The sequence below is a fragment of the Puma concolor genome, chromosome B4 (assembly GCF_028749965.1).
Source record: "Puma concolor isolate L17-30 chromosome B4, mPumCon1.1.hap2, whole genome shotgun sequence".
Lineage (NCBI taxonomy): Eukaryota > Metazoa > Chordata > Mammalia > Carnivora > Felidae > Puma > Puma concolor.
In genome coordinates this window covers 77928721-77944931 of record NC_141673.1, presented here as the reverse complement: position 1 = coordinate 77944931, position 16211 = coordinate 77928721, and the positions used below count along the sequence as shown (strand labels likewise).

At 41.6% G+C, this 16211-nt stretch overlaps 1 protein-coding gene across 2 annotated transcripts in view; it reads left to right on the top strand.

Moving 5' to 3' along the window:
• Positions 1 to 12961, top strand: part of FGD4 (FYVE, RhoGEF and PH domain containing 4) — a 243681-nt gene extending 230720 nt beyond the window's left edge. Inside the window, exon 18 of one of the 2 annotated variants that reach the window (XM_086713673.1) lies at positions 12880 to 12961. In XM_086713673.1, the coding sequence (XP_086569799.1) occupies positions 12880 to 12932 (53 nt within the window). In that variant the 3' untranslated portion in view covers positions 12933 to 12961. Of the gene's footprint in view, positions 1 to 12874 lie in introns of both variants that reach the window. The other variant, XM_086713675.1, reaches the window with a different exon arrangement.
• Positions 12962 to 16211: the final 3250 nt, after the last annotated feature.

Below are 16211 nucleotides of genomic sequence, written 5' to 3'. Positions count from 1 at the left end.
TGATCCATTTCTCCCCTAAACCACATCTCTGCACTTCCTACCTTCTTTGATATGGCCTCTTTTCTCCCTTTAGTTGTGGAGTTTGTTGTGTTAGTCTTCAGATCAATATCTGGGGTATTTAGAATGATTTGATAGTTATCTAGTTGTGTTCATGGGACCAGATGAGGCTAGGGTCCTTCTCTGCTGCCATGTTCTCCTCTCAAGTCATAAAGTTTTTTTTAAGGTTGAAAGGTTTTTTCCTTTCAGCACTTTGAATATATCATGCCACCCCTTTCTGTCCTGCAAAATTTCTGCTAAAAAATTAGCTGATAGCCTTATGGAGTTTGTTTTGTATATAATTATGTATTTTTCTCTTGATGTTTATGAGATTTTCTTTATCTTTAATTTTTGCTATTTTAATTATCATGTGTCTTGGTGTGGACCTCTGGGTTCATCTTCTTTGGGGCTCTCTATGCTTCCTAGACCTGAATGTCTGTTTCTTTCCCCTGGTTAGGGAAATTTTATTTCTTCACATACATTTTCTGCACCTTACTCTCTTCCCTTCAGGGGTTCATATAGTGTTATTGTTAGTCCGTTTGATGTCACAGATGTCGCTTAACCTCTCCTCATTTCTTTAATCATCGTTATTTTTCCTCTGCTCTTCGTTATGGCTGCTTTCCACTAGCTGTCTTCGAGATCGCTGATCCAGTCTGCATCCTCTAATCTGCTCTGATTCCCTCTAGTGTATTTTTCATTTCAGTTATTCTTCAGATCTGACTGGTTCTTTTAAATATTTTCTCTTTGTTGATGTTCTCACTAAATTCCTCTACTCTTCTTTCAATTCTGGTGAGCACCTTTATTACCATTACTTTGAACTCTTTATGAAGTAGGTTGCTTATCTCCATTTTTACTTAGCTCTTTTTCTGAGGTATTGTCTTGTTCTTTGATTTGGAACATATTCTTCTGTCTCCTTTTGTCTGACTCTCTGTGTTAGTTTCTGTATAATAGGTAGGTCAGCGACATCTCCTGGTCTTGAAAGTAGTGGGCTTGTGCAGGTATCCTGTTGTTCCATTAGCATAATCCTCTCTGGTCACCAGAACCAGGTGCTCCAGGGTAACCCCTGTGTGGGGCTGCATGTGCCTTCCTGTTGTGTCAGAGTCACAACTGCTGCAGGTATACAGGTGAGCAGGGCTGCCCCTCAGCCTACTTGTCAGCAATGACTGGCCAACCATGGTTTTAGTAGTGCACAGGGCTTGTCCGCATGTTGACAGGCTGAGAGGCCTGGCTGTAGCTACTGCAGGCATGCTGTGAGTGAGACTAGCTCCCAATTACCAGGGCAAGAATTTTTCTGGAGAGGCATTAGGTCCCAGGGTGTGTGGGGCAGTAGTCACTCTAGAAAGGATGTCGTTCCTGACAGAGGCTGCCTGCCAGGTGTGGTGGGGCAGGATCCCCTGTGGTGGAAGGGTGCCTGTTGGGGTAGGTGGGTAGGTTGAGTGGCACAGGTCTTTAGGGGAACACTTGGGTGCTAGCGAGATAGATGGACAGTGTCTAAATCCACAGGTGTCTATTTAGCTAAGCTGAAGGAGGGCAAGAAAAACGGTGCCTACCAGCACTTCCATTCTCAGAGAAAGTTCCTACAGGGCTCTGCCCCTCCAGCACACATCCTAAAATTAGTCATTAAGTCTTCACATATAGGCACTTTTCAAACTGCTGGGTCTCAGACCAAGTGACATAGCACATTGGCTCTTCAAGAGTGGGGACTCTGTTTCCTATGGCCCTGCTGATTTCCAAACCAGGTGTTATAGAGGCTTGTGTCCCCATGAAGGTCCCTGGGGTTGGGGATGCCCAGTGTGGGGCTTGTTCCCCTCGCTCCTGGATGCTTGCGGTATAACCCCTTCTTGTGAATAGCCACACTGGGGGCTTGTTTTCCTGTCATGTTTCTGCCCTTCCTTATCTTCTTGATGCCGCCTTCTTTTGATGATTTTCAGCTGTGGGAGAGCTGTTCCGAGAGTCTGCAGATTGTTTTCAGAGTGAGTTGCAGTGTATGTAGTTGTTCCCTCAGTGTGTCCGTGGGAGGAGGTGAGTTCCGGATCCTCCTCTTCTACCATATTCCCTCCATTCCGTCTAATTGATAATACTAATAGAGATCATGTAGTTAATGCAAAAGTTTGCCACCCTGACTACACATTAGAATCATCTGAGGAATAGACAGAGTGAAGATCTGGCCTCACCCACCGAAATTCTATGTGCCTGGGTTGGGCTCTGGGCATTCCCCAGGTGATCCTGATGAAAACCTCATTTGAAAAACACTGAATATATATTCGGTGCTTGGTCCTTTAAGTGTTCTTCTATATATACATCATCTCACATAAACCTCATAACACCATATGCAGATTTTTAGGTAGGAAACGTTTAGAGAGGTGAAGTAATTTGTCACTGCTCTTGATGTCCTCCTTTCTTCCCCCCCCCCCCGCCCCCCGCCCTTACCCAGGTTAAACGCCACATTTAATCACTGTAATCACTGCTTTGCATTCACTCAACTCCCTTGCTCCTTCCTAGCTTTGTCTCGCTTGGCAAAACTAGAACCTGATCTACTCAACTCTGTCTTCTCCATGCCAATGCCCATGCAACTGTCCAAAACAACCAACTACATGGATTGGTCTCACTTTCAATTTATTATTAGGTCATTATTTCACATCTCCTTTCTCCTCCAACTTCCAATGCTGTCTCCCTCATCCTGGGTCCCCACGGATGACCTTTCCTAATTTAGTGAGAAAATCAATCAGCAAGGGACTTCCACAGTCTCCCACAATCACATCAAGGCATCTGTCAACGCCTAAACCCACACATTCTATCTTCCTGCCCATCCATCCATGTTCCTACCTAACTCTGATCCCTGCACTTGTGCCTGAACCATATCCTATCCCCACCCACCTTCTCAAAGGTTTCGCTACAGCCATTTTCCCTTTTTCATACAATATTGTCTTTTCTGTTTTCAATGGGTCTTTCTATAAGCGAACACACCTGCTGCAAATTCTTCCCAACTTAAATGAACCTCTTCACTCCACTTCCCCTGTCATCTACCACCCCATTTTCCCTTTCTTTTGGAGCAGTATTTGAAAGACTTTTCTGTACTTGCTATCTCTAATTCCTCTGTCCACATTCTTTCCCGAATGTACTTCAATTAGGGTTTTGCCCCATCCACCATTTAACTAAAACTGCTCTTACCAAGGTTACCAAATGATTTCCATGTTGCTAAATCCAACGGTCAATTCTCAATTTTTAACTTATTAATACAGTAGCATTTGACATGCTTCATCATGCTCTCCTCGATTCGCTTTTTTCACTTGTTTTTCTGGACTCCCAACTTTTGGTTTTCTTCTATTCCTTTAGATACTGTTTCTTGAGCTCCTTTGCTGGTTTCTACATTTCTCCTAGACTTCTTAGGGGTATCCTAAGTATGTCCTGGGTTCTCTTCTTTATCCACACTCATTCCAATGGTGATCACATATAATTACTTGCTGTCAACTCCCAATTTTATATCTCCAGCTCTTACTGTTCTTCTGCACACCAAAAACATTTTTCTAACCATCTAATTGTCATCTCCACTTGGATGTCTAGTACATCTCAAATTTAACCCATCTAAAAGTGAACTCCTGATGTTTTCCCCCTTAAACTCATTCTATCCATAATCATCTTTATGTCAGTTAATAGCAACTGTGGTTTTCAAGCTGCTCAAGTCAAAACCTTTCATCTTTGACTCCTTTCTTTCTCAGTTTACACATCCAGTGCATTAGGAAGTTCTCTTAGGTCATCTTCAAAATATATAATCAGATTCTATTTCACAAATTTCACTGCTACCATTCTGGCCTGAATCATCATCATCTCTGGCCTACATTATTGCAATAGCTTTCTAACTAGTCTCAAGACTTCCATTCCCCCCCCCCCCCCCAGCCCACCCCTCCATTGTCAAATATTCAGCCAGGGGAGTCAGTTAAAGCACAAGTCAGATCATGTTGCTTTTCCACCCCAGTCCCTGCAGCAACTCCCCATTTCACTCAGAATAAAAGCCTAGGGCTTTGTGTGGCCTCCCAGGCCTTATATGTCTTCCCTACCACCACCCTGAACCATACATGTCCTTACTTTTCCTTAAAGAAGCCAAGTACACTTCAGCCTTGTATCACATATACTGGCTGTACCCTCTTCCTGTGATACTCCTTCCACAGATACGGCATGAGTAACACCCTCACCACTTTAAAGTCTTTGTTAAAATCTCACCACCTCAATTTCTCTTGACCACGATATTTTAGATTACAACTGCCTTCACTGCCAATGTAACTCCCATTCCTCCTTAATTTGATCTATTTTTCCCATAACATCTATTTTCCCATAACTTATAGCAAAATAATTAGCTATTTTTATGTTTTTTTTTCATTGTCTGCCTGTACCTACTAGAAAATAAGTTCCCAGCTTCCTCTTTTTCCATAATTTTATCTTCTAGTTCACCTGTTCGCTCCTCTGCCTCTTCAGTCTGAGACGTGGTTGTTTCCATTTTATTTTGCAGCTCGTTTATAGCATTTTTTAGCTCCTCCTGACTGTTCCTTAGTCCCTTGATCTCTGTAGCAATAGATTCTCTGCTGTCCTCTATACTGTTTTCAAGCCCAGTGATTAATTTTATGATTATTATTCTAAATTCACTTTCTGTTATATTGTTTAAATCCTTTTTGATCAGTTCGTTAGCTGTCGTTATTTCCTGGAGATTCTTTTGAGGGGAATTCTTCCGTTTCGTCATTTTGGATAGTCCCTGGAGTGGTGCGGAACTGCGGGCACTTCCCCTGTGCTGCCTTGAATAACTTGCATTGGTGAGAAAATAAGTTCCAAATAAGTTCCACTTTTCTTTTGTGATTACTGATGTCCCAAATCCACAATACAGTGCCTGGCACATTTTAAGAACTTAATAAATACTTATTCAGTGCACAAGCTAGGTTATGTAAAAGGAAATAAATGAATAGAACCTTTCTTCTGAAGTATCAAATTGTAGGGCATATAGAGCTTTGGAATAGAGGCTGAGGGGAAAAGAAATCAACACTTTATATAGCTAAACTGCTTTAATAACAAAACCAGATTTCTGATTAGTTAATACATAATCAAGGACTTCAAAATATAATGATGAAAATCTTAATCTTCACATAATGGATTTTTGCTTTCAAAACTCAGTCTCACCATCACCACTATCACCCCCATCACCACCATCACCACCATCACCATAGCACCTGGACTGAGGAAATTAGAGGCAGCTGGTCCCTGTTCCAAAAGGAGCCAGAGGCGCTGAAAGACACATGTCCTAAGGAAGTGGGGCTGGCAGGGTGGATCTGGCCCAGGGTTTGGATGAGTGCCTAGTCTGCAGTTACTTAATAGAGGAAGTGATTCATGGGTTGTTTTGGTCCTGCATTTAAGTAAAAACAAAGCCAGCTTGCTTTGTCTTAGTAAAAGAAACTCTCTGCTTTCATACAGTGAGAATGGACCTTATAGTTCATGATGGCATTTTCGCAAGAAACAATATTTTATAGCACTTAAATATCTTGTCATATACTGTGAAATATACTGTGAAAAGATTAAGAATGTTGTTTCTGTAGAGAATCATGTCCAACGGTGGAAGAAACATGCCTTATCCTAAAGATCATCTTGTAGTTTTTCAGTATCTTTTCCATCAAGATGCATTTATGTATGTTTGTGTGTATGCTTGAGGAGTAGAGAGCAAGCAGGCATGGAATATAAAGAGAATAAAGCAAAGGACCCAGGCTTAGTTATAAATATAGAAGAAGGAACCCTCAATAGAGAAAAATTATTTTCTAAAGTAGTCATGATGCTTTTCTTTTTTTTTTTTTTTAATTTTTATTATTTTTGAGACAGAGAGAGAGCATGAACGGGGGAGGGTCAGAGAGAGGGAGACACAGAATCCGAAACAGGCTCCAGGCTCTGAGCCGTCAGCACAGAGTCGACGCAGGGCTCGAACTCGAAATCATGACCTGAGCTGAAGTTGGCCGCTTAACCGACTGAGCCGCCCAGGCGCCCCAATGATGCTTTTCTAAACATACCTTTTTTGTTGAGTTTTGACTTTTGAACCATCTTAATGTTTTACACACACACACACAATAAAATTGTGAAACAAAATCTAAAGTAAAATACAAATGCAAATGAGTGAACCTATCTGTATAGCAAATAATAGCATATGAATAATAGCCAAACTGAAGCTAAAAATTAGAAGAACTAATTAACACATACTTTTAAATACAGAATATTAACTATGTATTCTTAAACTAAAAATGATAGACTTACAAACAAATATTGAATTCCAGGTCATTGGTGTGTTTCTCCCAGTGGCATGGCTTAACGTCTCTAACATTACTTCTGCTGAATTTTAGAACTGAGCAAATAAGTGATGTGTTGAGGATAATGGAAAACAAATTTCTCGCTGTCAGAGAAAGCAGTTACAATATGGAGAGGGAGAACATGCTAATAAATCCTGTTTTTGGACTAGAATTGCAGGAATCGGCACGAATATACGGTTTTATAAATTTAGCTATCTAGGTGGGTATAGATGTTTATAACAGAAACAGATATAGTTGTAGATATATAGATATAGATATAGATGATATAGATATAGATATAGATATAGATATAGATATAGATATAGATATAGGTATAGACACATCGATGTGTGTGTTCATATATTTCCTACCTGTCTGCTGTGAGGATCTTGAAGCAATAACACCCCAGTAATATCCCAGCATATCTATGTTGGTTTCTAAATACCATTCTCCTTTAAAAGAAACCAGAACTCCTTGGAAAACTAGCTGATTCCAGGGCTAGAGTAGAGAACATTCAAAGTAAGTTTAGAATATCATATTATGCTAGAAAATGGGAAAGTGCCCAAAGAACGATAGCGACACGTCCGAAGAACCAGGAGTCAACTTGAAGAAGCTCCCACTGGCAAAATCTGGGACAGTTGAACATGAAAATAAAAATGGTGGTTGTTATATGTCAATTATATCTCATTAAGCCTGGGGGTCAGGGAGAATGATGGTAATGGATTAAAATCCATTAAATAAAATAGGAACACACGAATTCAAACTGGTACGAATGAATGAATGAATGAATGAAGAAAAAGGAAAATTTCTTCCTATAATAGAATGCAAACAAATGTAGAAGTAATGATGAAGTTAAAAAAAAATAGCATTTCACAAAGCATAGCAATAAATGGGCGCTGTAACTAATGGATAAAAAAGTCTTGAGGACAAGTATATCTATACAGTCTTGAAGTTGTACCTACACAATTCTTATTAATTACAAAAAGAAAAAGATAACCTTACAATGGAAAAACATGGGGACAGCACCCTAACCAAGTGAATATCACCAGTAGAGACAAATTAGTGTCATGGGCCTATTGATCCGAAGCACTCAGAAAGGCATAATGTCATTTCTGTGGTATTCCTACCAAAAGGGCAGAACCTAATCTAATCACAAGGAAATATCAGACAAACACAAATTGAAGAATAGTCTACAAAATGCTTGGCCTATATTCTTCAAAAATGTTAAGGTCATAAAATACAATGACAGACTGAGGAACTTTTCCAGAATAAAAGACTACAGAAGACAACTAAATGCGATGTGTATGTAATCCTTGATTGGACCCAAGCCAGAATATTTTTTCCTACTATAAAGGACATTATTGAGACAATTGGTGAGAAATTAACATTTCCAGATTCGATAACAATATTGCATGTGTTAATTTTTCTGTTTCAGTAATTGCAATGTGATTACATAAGAGAATATCCTTGTTCTAGAAAATACACACTCAAGTATTGGAGAGTAAAGAAGCAACATGTCGGGGCGCCTGGGTGGCGCAGTTGGTTAAGCGTCCGACTTCAGCCAGGTCACGATCTCGCGGTCCGTGAGTTCGAGCCCCGCGTCAGGCTCTGGGCTGATGGCTCAGAGCCTGGAGCCTGTTTCCGATTCTGTGTCTCCCTCTCTCTCTGCCCCTCCCCCGTTCATGCTCTGTCTCTCTCTGTCCCAAAAATAAATAAACGTTGAAAAAAAAAAAAAAAAAAGAAGCAACATGTCTGCAACATACCAACAAATGATTCAGCAATGAAAGAGTGAGAGAGAGATTAAGCCAATGAAATAAAAATGTTACTGGAGAATCAGGATTAAGGATAAGCTAGAATTCTTGTAATTTGTTTCTAACTTTTCTGTAAATCTACATGTATTTCAAAAAATTTTTTCCAACAAAAATTTTTTAATGTTTTATGGAGTTTAACCTAGTTCTTTATTTTCCTGCGTTGTGATTCTATAATTGCAAACTTCCTTTTATCTCTCTTCATACAAATTAAAATTTTTCATAAAGATATATAAAGAAAAACAACCTCAAATTGTCCTAGGAAAAATAATAGTCTCAGAAAATAGTTTATCTTGAGTCATTCATTCATTCAACATTCAAATATTAATTGAGTGCTTTCTATATGCTAGTTGCTTATTGTATCAATATTTAAGTCTAAGGGCAGGCACCTGGGTGGCTCAGTCGGTTAAGCATCCAGCATGATCTCACGATTCTGTGGGTTCGAGCCCTGTGTCATGCTCCACACTGACAGTGCAGAGCCTGCTTAGAATTCTTTCTCACACTGTCTCTCTCTGGCCCTCCCCAGCTTGTGCATGTGCACTTGTGCTCTCTTGCTGTCTCTCTTTCTCTCGAAATAAACTTAAAAAAAAATTTTAAGGTCTAGGATTACTCTGAATATATTGACAGTAGGTTTCTTTTTAAATTTCTCTGAGCATACAGCTAACTATCCCCATATTTTGTCATTCCTCTAATCAGAGGATATGTTCTTTGTAAGCAAAATGATTTTTGAAAATACATAAGCAAGGCATACTTTCACAAAATGTTATATGTCAACATTCACAAGGAACAGTTTTGACCTCACAGATGTCAGCTGTCATTCAACCTAAGGTAATATTTCCTTTTTTTTTAAACGTTTATTTATTTATTTTTGAGAGAGAAAGAGTGAATCCCAAGCCGTCTTCACATGGTCAGCATGGAGCTCGACGCATGGCTCGCACCAACTGACCTGGGCCAAAATCAAGAGCTGGTCGCTTAACCGACTGAGCCACCCTGGCGCCCCTACTGTTGTGTTTTTAAAACGAAACAAAAACAAGAGAAACATCCTATTTTAACTAGAGTAGAGATATGTACCAACCAATATCTGGAATGTTATAAAATTACACATTATTTCAAATAAAAGGAACTGGGATTGATTACTAAAAGCATTGCTTTGATTATATATTAATGATTGGTTTATTTAAGGGATCCAAGAAACAGTAATAGGTTTTTGGGAGGAAAAATTGTGTGAGAGTAAAAGAGACAACAAGCTGAGTAAATCTGTGATTAACTTCCTGCATGCATTTGGTGAGACCAAAGTTCTGCATAAGGGACATTTATGTATTTCGTTTACTCTTAAAATACCAAATTCCAGAGGATCTGCGTTTCTATTGTTTTCAAGTGACATTAGAAAAAGTGCAGTAAGGGGGTGCCTGGGTGGCGCAGTCGGTTAAGCGTCCGACTTCAGGCAGGTCACGATCTCGCGGTCCGTGAGTTCGAGCCCCGCGTCAGGTTCTGGGCTGATGGCTCAGAGCCTGGAGCCTGTTTCCGATTCTGTGTCTCCCTCTCTCTCTGCCCCTCCCCGGTTCATGCTCTGTCTCTCTCTGTTCCAAAAATAAATTAAAAAAAAAAAAAAGTGCAGTAGGACAAGTTGTACATTTCAGCATTCACAAACCAAAGCAAAGAAAACCATGAAACCGGTATGAGATGAGACTACAAAGCCCAGGCTTCAAGCAGCCTAAGTAAAGATCAATGTAAGGTTTAAAAATAAAACCATGGGATCCTGGGTGATTTCACCTTGACTTTTCTTCTCTGTATCTTCCATTTTCTCTCAAATCTAAAAATTAAATTGAATTCTCTCAAATCCAGAAATTAAGAAGAAACACACCATCATTAAGGACCTGCTGACATCACCTAAGAATATGCCACCCCTAGTGGCAGTCACCCGTCAGAGTTTGCCAACAGTGGTGGCAGACTGGCAGATCCAAGCTTCCTCTCACCTCGGGGTATTATCTGACAGTGACTTGGGCCCCGAACAGAGGAGAGAGGCCCCAGCTCCCACACTTTGCATTAGTATTTGTCACCTAAGCCCCAGTTATAGGACACAAGTCGCTCAGATCTTGGTATGCAACAGATTCCTTGGCCAGCATAACAACCGAAATGCAACAAATAAAAATTCTTCAGCTTCTGCCAATAATCCTGTTCTTTATGAGCTCCGAAGAAGGCCAGGGGGGCCGGCCTAGGATCAGGGTCAGATAGGACATACAGGGCCCCAGGGAAAAGTAATAATTTGGTGCCTTTTAAAACTAATACTATTTAAATACTTGTTTAACATTTATTTGGAGAAAAGAAGGAAGGGCAGAGAAGTAAGACTTCTGGGGGCAGCTGGCAACCCAGCTATTGTGTTCTGGGCTCTCCAGTTTTGGCAAGAGAGTTGCATATGCTTACTATTCACAACACGAAAAGACAGCAATCAGCTGGACCCGATTTCACTAGAAAGTGGTGTAGGGGCCACTTACTCACGAGCGCCACCTGGGGGGGGGGTCTCAAACTGTGACAAGTGACTTTAATCACATTCTGTACTCTGAGAGTTCTGGTAAATACGATTTTCCCCAAAGCACTGTTTTCCACCATGACTAGCGCTCACCGACACTTTAGCATCCCTTGTACAATGGCAACACGGGAGGCTCCCCTGCTCACCCACCCCTTAATCCAGCTCTGCCGGGAAGGACAGCCCAAAACACAGCTGTGCTATGACCCTCCAGGTAGTTGTCTTTTCCCCCTCCACTCTGCTCTCTTATTCTACTCACTGTTCTAATGTTTTCTTTATTTTTGAGAGGGCACAAGTTGGGGCAGGGGCAGAGAGGGGGACAGAGGATCTGAAGTGGGCTCTGCACTGACAACAGTGAGCCCAACGTGGGGCTTGAACACATGAACCTTGAGATCTTGACCTGAGCCCAAGTCGGACGCTCGACTGATTGAGCCACCCAGGTGCCCTCTTATTCTACTTGATACCAGAGCAAATTCCTCGAGCGTGTTTCCCCACCAGTCATAACCACACCCAAGGGATAGCCTGTCACAGCTCAGATTGAGCTGGAATCCCCAAATTACAAACATTAAAAACGTTTTTTTAACGTTTATTTTTGAAAGAGAGAGACAGAAACAGAATGTGAGCCAGGGGAGGGGCAGAGAGAGAGGGAGACACAGAATCCGAAGCAGCCTCCAGGCTCCGAGCTGGTAACACAGAGCCCAACGCGGGGCTCCAACCCACGAACCGTGACATCATGACCTGAGCTGAAGCTGGACGCTTAACATGCTATGCAGGTGCCCCTGTAATTCCCAAGTTATAGATATATTTTTGTAAAATAGGGATCCACTATTTGTAGCCTGGGGTCTTACTAGTTTCATTCAATATCATCTACCCTAAGCACTTCTCCACCTCCAAAAGCAGTTTTTCATATTTAATTTTTTTTTTCATTTTATTTCTTTTAGAGAGAGAGAGACAGCAAGCATGAGTGGGGGAGGGGGGCAGAGGGAGAGAGAAAGAGAGAGAGAAAATCTTAAGCAGGCTTAGTGCTCAGCACAGAACCCAAGGCAGGGCTGGATACAATGACCCTGGGATCACAACCTGAGCCGAAATCAAGAGTCAGAGACTCAACTGACTGAGCCACCCAGGCGCCCCCAGTTTTTCATAGCAACAGTTAACATTTGAGGGCTCACTATGTGCTAGGCACTAGCACTATAAAAATTCATATTTTTTATATAAATTATTTCATTTATACTCCACCACAACTTTTTAAGCAAATGTCCTACTTCCTAATTTTCACTACTTTATTTTTTTGTTGTTTATTTACTTATTTTGAGAAAGACAAAGACAGTGTGAGTAAGGGAGTGGCAGAGAGAGAGAGAGAGAGAGAGAGAGAGAATCCCAAGCAGGCTCCACACTGTCAGCGCAGAGCCCGACATGGGGCTGGAACTCACGAAACTGTGAGATCATGACCTGAGCCGAAACAGAGATTCAGATGCTTAACCAACTGAGCCACCCAGGCACCCCTTCACTAGTTTAGATAATGCTTCAAGGAACATCTTTTTTTTTTTTAAGTTTATTTATTTATTTATGTCAGTAATCTCTACATTCAACATGGCGCTCGAACTCACAACCCTGAGATCAAGCATTGCATTCTCTTACAACTAAGGCAGCCGGGCACCCCAAGGAACATCTTTAACTTGTTACTGAGAGCCCACTTGTGACTGAGATTAGATGTCCTAGAAAACTTCTTAGGCAGGTGGTTGTTCTGGGAGGAGAGAGTGGGAAGAAGTAACACCTGAGAACCGCACGGGATGCTTATTGGAAACCATCCCACGGATACCCATCGGCGCTCGCGGCTGCTGTGATTTTGATGTGCCTGGGGCTACGTGCCCGCAGGTGGACAAGGATCATTTTCTCCCAGATGATTTTTTTTATTAAAAAAATATTTTTTAATGTTTATTTTTGAGACAGAGACAGAGCACTAGTGAGGGAGGAGCAGAGAGAGAGGAAGATCCAGAATCTGAAGCAGCTTCTAGGCTCTGAGCTGTCAACACAGAACCCAACGAGGGGCTCAAACTCGTGAACCGTGAGATCATGACCTGAGCCGAAATCCATTGCTCCCCTGACTGAGCCACCCAGGCGCCCCTTCTCCCAGATGATTCTGATTTACCCCCTTCTTTCTTTACCTGCTCTCCTCCATTTTTATGAAGCACAGTGATAGTCAAAACTGTGGTAAGAACGGGCCGAATACAAGACCTGTCCCGATGAGCTCCGGCCTGCACCCTGTGCCCTCGTGTCTTCCTTCTCTTCTCCCAGATGCCCTGGTCTCTTGGGTAAGTCTCAGCCTGTCATGGGGTAAGTAGAATGAAAAAGATATAACTTTCCAGCCAAAAAAAGAGAAGGGAATTAAGGGATCCAAAAAAAAAAAAGCCTTTTAAAGCCCGAAAATGTTTATAAAGGAGAAAGGAAATGTTTATAAAAGGAGAAAGGTGGGGAGGCAGATGGCAAGGGTATATTCCCATCCTTTGCTTCCTCACACCAAGAATGACAGCTCTCAGTCTGCTTTTCCATCTCCATGTCTCCTCCCTCCACGGGGACATTTGGCAGAGTCTGGAGACGTTTTTGGTTTGTCACAATCGGGAGGGAGGTGGTGCTATTGGCATCTAGTGCATAGAGACCAGGGATGATGCTATACAGACATCCTACAGTGCACAGGACAGCACCCCGCAGCAAAGAATTCTCCCATCCAAAACTTCAGTAGTGCCGAAGCTGAGAAGCTCTGCTCCAGACCCTGTACTTCCCTACAACCCTCTCCTCCTTTCTTCTGTCCCCCTGTCCAAATGTTCTCGCCTCTACTCTCTTTGGGTCCAAATGGAAAGATAGGATCTAACCAGAATGCTTTAGGGACCTCAAGTATTTTCCTTATGTTCTCAGTCTGTAGGTGGTATTTAGCAATAAGGTTCCTGGAGCAAAATTCCTTATTTCATCCATGAAACTGGGAACTCACGGAGACTCATGAATAGCCTAAACCCTAGTGGGCTGGGAACATGATCTGTGACCTGCAGAGTTTGAAAATTACTGTCCTAAATGGACTTGAGCCATGATTGCTAAACACTTGTCTTTCAGAGCCATCTCTAGTTCTCTAGCTTAACATTTTTTTAGGATGTTTCTCAGCTTTGCATTCCTTTGGGCTATGATTCATTCTCCCGTAACCACTCCCCACTCCCGCAACGTGTCATTACAACTTGTGTTCCTATTGAACTTGTAAATTCAACAGAGAAATAGAATTGGTGTTAGTTGTTATTTGATAACTTAAGAAATTAATTTGCTGAGAAAACGTATGCCTTGAAGGAAGAAGTCCTCTGCGGATTTTTTTGCTTACGATTAACATTCTGATCTGAATACATTTTAATGCTATTCATTATATCTCATTACACTTCTTGTGAACTGCTGGGTAGACTGAGCCTATAGAAAGGATTTTAGATGATGGAACAATGACAAGAGCGCACAGAGGTTCTGACTTTAAAACTCATCTTCAACACGGCTACCTTAGAGTCAAATACACTTTATTTGGGGGCACCTGGCTTGCTCAGTCAATAGAGCACACAACCCTTGATCTCAGGGTCGTGAGTCAGAGCCCCATGTTGGGCGTGGAGCCTACTTGGCAGTCAGAAAGAATGAAATCCTGCCATTTGCAACAACGTGGATGGAACTGGAGGGTATTATACTAATTGAAATAAGTCAGTCAGAGAAAGACAGATATCATATGTTTTCACTCATGTGGAATTTGAGAAACTTAACAGAAGACCATGGGAGAAGGGAAGGGGGAAAAATAGTTTCAAACAGAGAGGGAGGCAAACCATAAGAGACTCTTAAATACAGAGAACAAACTGAGGGTAGATGGGGGGGAGCGGGGAGGGGAAAATGGGTGATGGGCATTGAGGGGGCACTTGTCGGGGTGAGCACTGGGTATTGTATGGAAGCCATGAATCATGGGAATCTACTGAAGGCAAGAGCACACTGTATACACTGTATGTAGGCGAACCTGACCGTAAATTATATTAAAATAAATAAATAAGTAAAATGTGCTTTAAAAAATAAAAACATTACTAACATACATACATACACACATACATAAATAAATAAAATACCCTTCATCTGTGCATGAAGAACTGGGAAGGAAAAAGGGAAGGAGTTGATGTGTATTCCCATTCAAAGACCTGAATGCAGTGCTGAGTGCTTATATGTACCATGTTTTGGGAATGATCTAAGCATCTTCATCCTCACAACCCCATAAGGTAGTATGAGAAAACTAAGGCTCAGAAACTTTAAGAGAACCCCTCAGGACATGTATCTAAGGAGTGTCAGAGGCAGATTATAAACCCAGATTTATCTAGCTTCAGTGGTCACACTTGACAACAATGGCTACTATTATTGAGCACCTTTCATGAAAAAGACACTCTGTTAAGTAAGCCCTTTATATGCCTTATTTTGTCTTGAATCACACAGCTATTTTTTTTTTAATTTTTTTTTCAACGTTTATTTATTTTTGGGACAGAGAGAGACAGAGCATGAATGGGGGAGGGGCAGAGAGAGAGGGAGACACAGAATCGGAAACTGCTATTTTTTAATGTATTTTGTAGCGGAGCAAATGGACTCAGAGAGTGTGCATCACTCGTTCCAGGTTAGAACCCATAAACAGAACTTGAATTCAAGCGTGCTGTGTCTGCCTATAAAACCCATGCTTTAAAGAGTACAGTATATTGCCTCTCCAAAACATCATTTCCACCTCACCAGGTAGTCCCTTACGCATTGTCTCATCAAATGCCACCATCACCCTCTGGGCAAGAAATCTTGGTCCCTTTTTGCAGAATGGGAACAATGAAGCTCAGAAGCATAGGTAACCTATCTAAGGCCACACATCTTTCCCTGTACATGGATTATATTAGGCAAGGAACATTCATTAGTACTCATTCCACCAATAATTTTCAAGTTCTCTCAGTGTGGGTGCCTTCAAAGACCAGTGCAATTAAAAAAAAAAAAAAAATCAGGGGCACCTGAGTGGCTCAGTCGGTTAAGTGTCCGACTTCGACTCAGGTCATGATCTTGCTGTCCGTGGGTTCAAGCCCCACGTCGGGCTCTGGGCTGACAGCTCAGAGCCTGGAGCCTGCTTCAGATTCTGTGTCTCCCTCTTTCTCTGACCCTCCCCTGTTCATGCTCTCTCTCTGTCTCAAAAACAAATAAATGTTAAAAAAAAGAAAATTTTTTTAATAAAAAAAATCAAGGGGGCGCCTGGGTGGCTCGGTTGAGCGTCCGACTTCGGCTCAGGTCATGATCTAGCAGTTTGTGAGTTCGAGCCCCATGTCAGGCTCTGTGCTGACAGCTCAGAGCCTGGAGCCTGTTTCAGATTCTGTGTCCCCCTCTCTCTGCCTCTCCCCAATTCATGCTCTGTCTCTGTCTCTCTCTCTCAAAAATAAACTTTAAAAAAAACTTAAAAAAATAATAAAAATAAAAAATCAAATCATAAACAAATTGTGTTCTACATAC